The 3,736-nt window shown below is 57.2% G+C and overlaps 1 protein-coding gene across 1 annotated transcript in view; it reads right to left on the reverse strand.

The window, feature by feature from the left end:
• The window catches only part of SSC4D (scavenger receptor cysteine rich family member with 4 domains), a 14,475-nt gene that overhangs the window by 2,622 nt on the left and 8,117 nt on the right, over positions 1–3,736 (reverse strand). Inside the window, exons 5-7 of the mRNA XM_021706944.1 lie at positions 2,413–2,490; positions 1,534–1,848; positions 421–539 (exon numbers count right to left, since the gene is read on the reverse strand). Coding sequence (XP_021562619.1) covers positions 421–539; positions 1,534–1,848; positions 2,413–2,490 — 512 coding nt within the window. The remainder of the gene's footprint in view (positions 1–420; positions 540–1,533; positions 1,849–2,412; positions 2,491–3,736) is intronic.

Consider the following 3,736-nt stretch of genomic DNA (forward strand, 5'->3'; position numbering starts at 1 on the left):
CCCCGGCCCTGCGACCCCCGCACCCACGATCCCGGCGTCCCCACGGTGTCTGGCGTGTGTTGGCATCTCCAAGAAACTTGATCGGAGTGAGCCAACTGCTAATTCCAGGCATTATCCTGATTGCAAGCCCCGCGACAGTGCCAGACCTCATTCCAATCGCACTTCTAACCTTGATTCAACCTTCATCTCCCCCCTCTCACCAGGCCTCTGCGTTCCTAACCTCAGCACCACCCAAAATGTAGGCTGCCTCCTCCCACCCTGCTGAGCTTTTCGCAGCTCTGAGTTTCATCCCTGCTCTGTCTGCTTATAGTTCACCCGCCTGCTCACCAGCCTCTGTGCCATCTGGCCAAAGCCCTGGCCTGGCAGTCTAGGCCCTTCCTGTGGATCCAGACAGCCTTCCCTGTTCTCTGCCCCACCCACCTTGCCCCTACCATTCCCGCCAGGAGAGCTGGGCTCTTTACCGGCTGGATCTGTGTGCCAGGCCCAGTAGTCTCTTGTGGCCGAGGGTGGCAGTGCTGTAAAAGTGGGGGGTCCCAGAACTAGAGCAGGAGAGAAGGGGACAGGGTCAGAGGTTGAGGTTCCAGTTCCTGGTCAGCCCTGGGTTGACGGGGAAGGATAGGAGGGTGTCCCTGGAGAAGAAAGCAGATTTTACTTTCAGGGTTGGGGCTCAGGCCCAGCTGGGCCGGGGGGATGTAAGGTCTGCCCCGCTTTGACAGAGGTTGTCATTTACTTGTGCTGCACGGTATACTTTTCAGTCTGTGCAAAGGTCTTGCAGACATGCTTTCATTTCTTACCAAGGTTCAATGTTCTCAGAAGCCCTCGTCAATGTCTAAGACACGGAGATACAGAAGGCCTTGCCCGCCAGGGTGGGCATGCACAGTCCCATCTTGCAGGAAAAAATAGGGCTGGAATGGGCAAGGGGCGTGCTCAAGGTCGTGCAGCAAAGCTAGACGTGGCTCTGCCAGGGCTCATTGTGTAACCGTGGGTAGTAAGGCTCTGCCTCTCTAGGCCTCAGCTCTCCCACCGGTAAACTGAGAATGATACCCATTGGTTTGCTGTGAGTTAGGAGTCATGGGGAAGCACTTTATTTCTTTTTTTTTGAGTTGGAGTCTCACTTAATCGCCCAGACTGGAGTGCAGTGGCCGCTCCCAGCCACCGCAGCCTGGACCCGCTGGGCTCCGGCTATCCTTCCGCCTCCGCCTTCCAAGTAGCTGGAACTACAGACGCGCGCTGCCACGCCCGGCTAATTTTTTGATTTATTGTAGAGATGAGGTCTTGCCAAGTTGCCGAGGCGGGTCTTGAACCCGTGGGCTCAGGAAATTCACTCACCTCAGCCTCCCAAAGGCGCGGGATGACAGGCTGAGCCACCGAGCCCGGCTAGTACTGAAATACTGTAAGTATTCTGGAGCCTTCCTGAAGCGCTCTGGAGCGCACCAAGGCGCAGCAAGGTGCGGCCAAGCACCCTTCGGACCCACCTACCCCCCGGGCTTCAGCCCGCCCCTTCCATCCCCAGGATGAACCCCCGGGCCGCACCTGTGCAGAGCGCACCCGCGTCCTCGTGGTGGCCGCAGTTGTGCACGCCCCAGCCCAGGCTCTGGCAGGCTGCGAGGCGGGGCTCGCCGCCTTCGCAGTGCACGTTGTCCAGCAGGATGTGCCCGGTACCGAAGCCAAAGAAGGCGTTGGTGGTGGCGACCAAGGCCGCCCCGCAGCCCAGCTGGCGGCAGACCACGGCGGCGTCCGGCAGCCCCCAGTCGTCGTCGCACACCGTGCCCCACAGGCCGCCGTGCAGGATCTCCACTCGGCCCTGGCAGGGGTTCGCGCCCCCCACCAGGCGCACGCTGCCCTCACCTGGTGACGGGGTGGGGACAGGGTGCATCTGCCACAGGGCTCTGCCTCCCGTCCCCTCCGGCAGGATGGGGCTTCCCTCGCACGCCCGCGGGGCATGGTGCCCTTGCATCTAAAACCCGAAGGAGCTGCTCACCCTCTACCCCCAGGACTCTGCTTCCTTGGTCCAGATGGGAGGCGGTTTGTGGGATCACAGGGCAGACTAACTTTGGTGTGTCACCAACCCTCTTCCTCATCTGCTACTGCCAGGGAAAACCTCACGTTTCAAGGTGCAGCTCTCCTAACTTTTCCTCCAGGAAGCCCTCCCTGATCTCCTGAGGGATAGGACCCTCTTCGTCTCCGGACTTTCCTGCCTCTTTCACTGTCCCTCTTTTAGGGCACTTTTCATTTCTCGTCCTACGTCATGACCATCATTTTTGTGCAGATCTGACTCACCTAAGATTAAACTCCAGCTCCTCCCACTCGCTTTCACTACCCTTCAGTTTGTAACCCCTCTCTTCCCACTGCCTGGGGTAGATGTGGGAGACGCCTAAGACCCAGGTGGTGCCCCATATTGCCCTTACATACCTTTCCCGTTCTGAAGAGTTGTAGAGGGTACTCTGCTGGTTGGCATCTTCCTTGTTGGGAGCTGCGAGGGCAAGAATTCTGGGAACGAAGCAGGGTGGAACGGAGGATATAGGGATCTTTCCATTCCCCACACTCCTATCACAGTGTGTGGGGCCTAGGGCAGGGGCCCCAAAGGTGACGGGCCCCAGGGTCTTTGGTCACACAGAGGGGCATAGCCAGAAACCCTGGGGTATGAGAGGAGAAGGGGCACCAGAGTCCTGAGTTCCTCTAAAGCATAGTTCTTGAAGCAGTACACAGCCTTTGGGCACTGGAAGAAATGCAAGCCGGGCTCGGTGGCTCAGCCTGTCATCCCGCGCTTTGGGAGGCTGAGGTGAGTGGATTGCCTGAGCCCGCGGGTTCGAGACCCGCCTGGGCAGCGAGACCTCATCTCTACAATAAGTCAAAAAATCAGCCGGGTGTGGTAGCGCATGCCTGTAATTCCGGCTACTCGGAAGGCTGAGGCGGAAGAATCGCCGGAGCCCAGCAGGCGAGGCTGCGGTGGCCAGGAGCGGCCACTGCACTCCAGTCTGGGTAACAGAGTGAGACTCCAACTCAAAAAAAGAAAAAAAAGAAATGCAAATTATCAGCCCCCACCCCAGGCAGAATCAGAAACTCTGGAATGGGGCCACAATCTGTTTTTATGAGCCCTCCAGATGCTTTTCTTGAAAGCTAGAACCACTGCTCCCAAGGTCAAGGCCTATCAGAGCTTCTGCTGCAGCTCTGTGCCACATAGAGCTGATGGCCAGTGTAGCCCCATTTGCCTGGTTTTAAAAATAGGAAGAGGGATCTGGGCACAGTGGCTGAGCCTGTTGTTCCAGTTACTGAGGCGGGAGGATCACTGGAGCCCAGGAGTTCAAGGTTGCAGTGAGCCATGATCATGCCACTGCACTCCAGCCTGGGTCAGTTTGTTTGTTTGTTTGTTTTTTGAGTTGGAGTCTCTCTGTGTCACCCAGGTTAGAAGACAGTAGCACAATCATGGCTCATCACAGCCTAGACCTCCTGAGCTCAGGCAATCCTCCTGTCTCAGCCTCCTGAGTAGCTGGGACCACAGGCACAGGCCACCATGCCCAGCTACTTTTTTTTTTTTTTACTTTTTTTTGTAGAGATCAGGTCTTGCCACGTTGCCCAGGCTGCTCTTGAACTTCTGGGCTCAGACAGCCCTCTCATCTCAGACTCCCAAAGTGCTGGGATTACAAATGTGAGCCACTGCCACTGGCTTCTGAAAATTTTTTTTTTGAGTTGGAGTCTCACTCTGTCGCCCAGACTAGAGTGCAGTGGCACACTC

Source organism: Carlito syrichta, unplaced genomic scaffold, assembly GCF_000164805.1.
Source record: "Carlito syrichta isolate Samal-C Ts95f unplaced genomic scaffold, Tarsius_syrichta-2.0.1 Scaffold316219, whole genome shotgun sequence".
In the NCBI taxonomy this organism is placed as follows: Eukaryota; Metazoa; Chordata; class Mammalia; order Primates; family Tarsiidae; genus Carlito; species Carlito syrichta.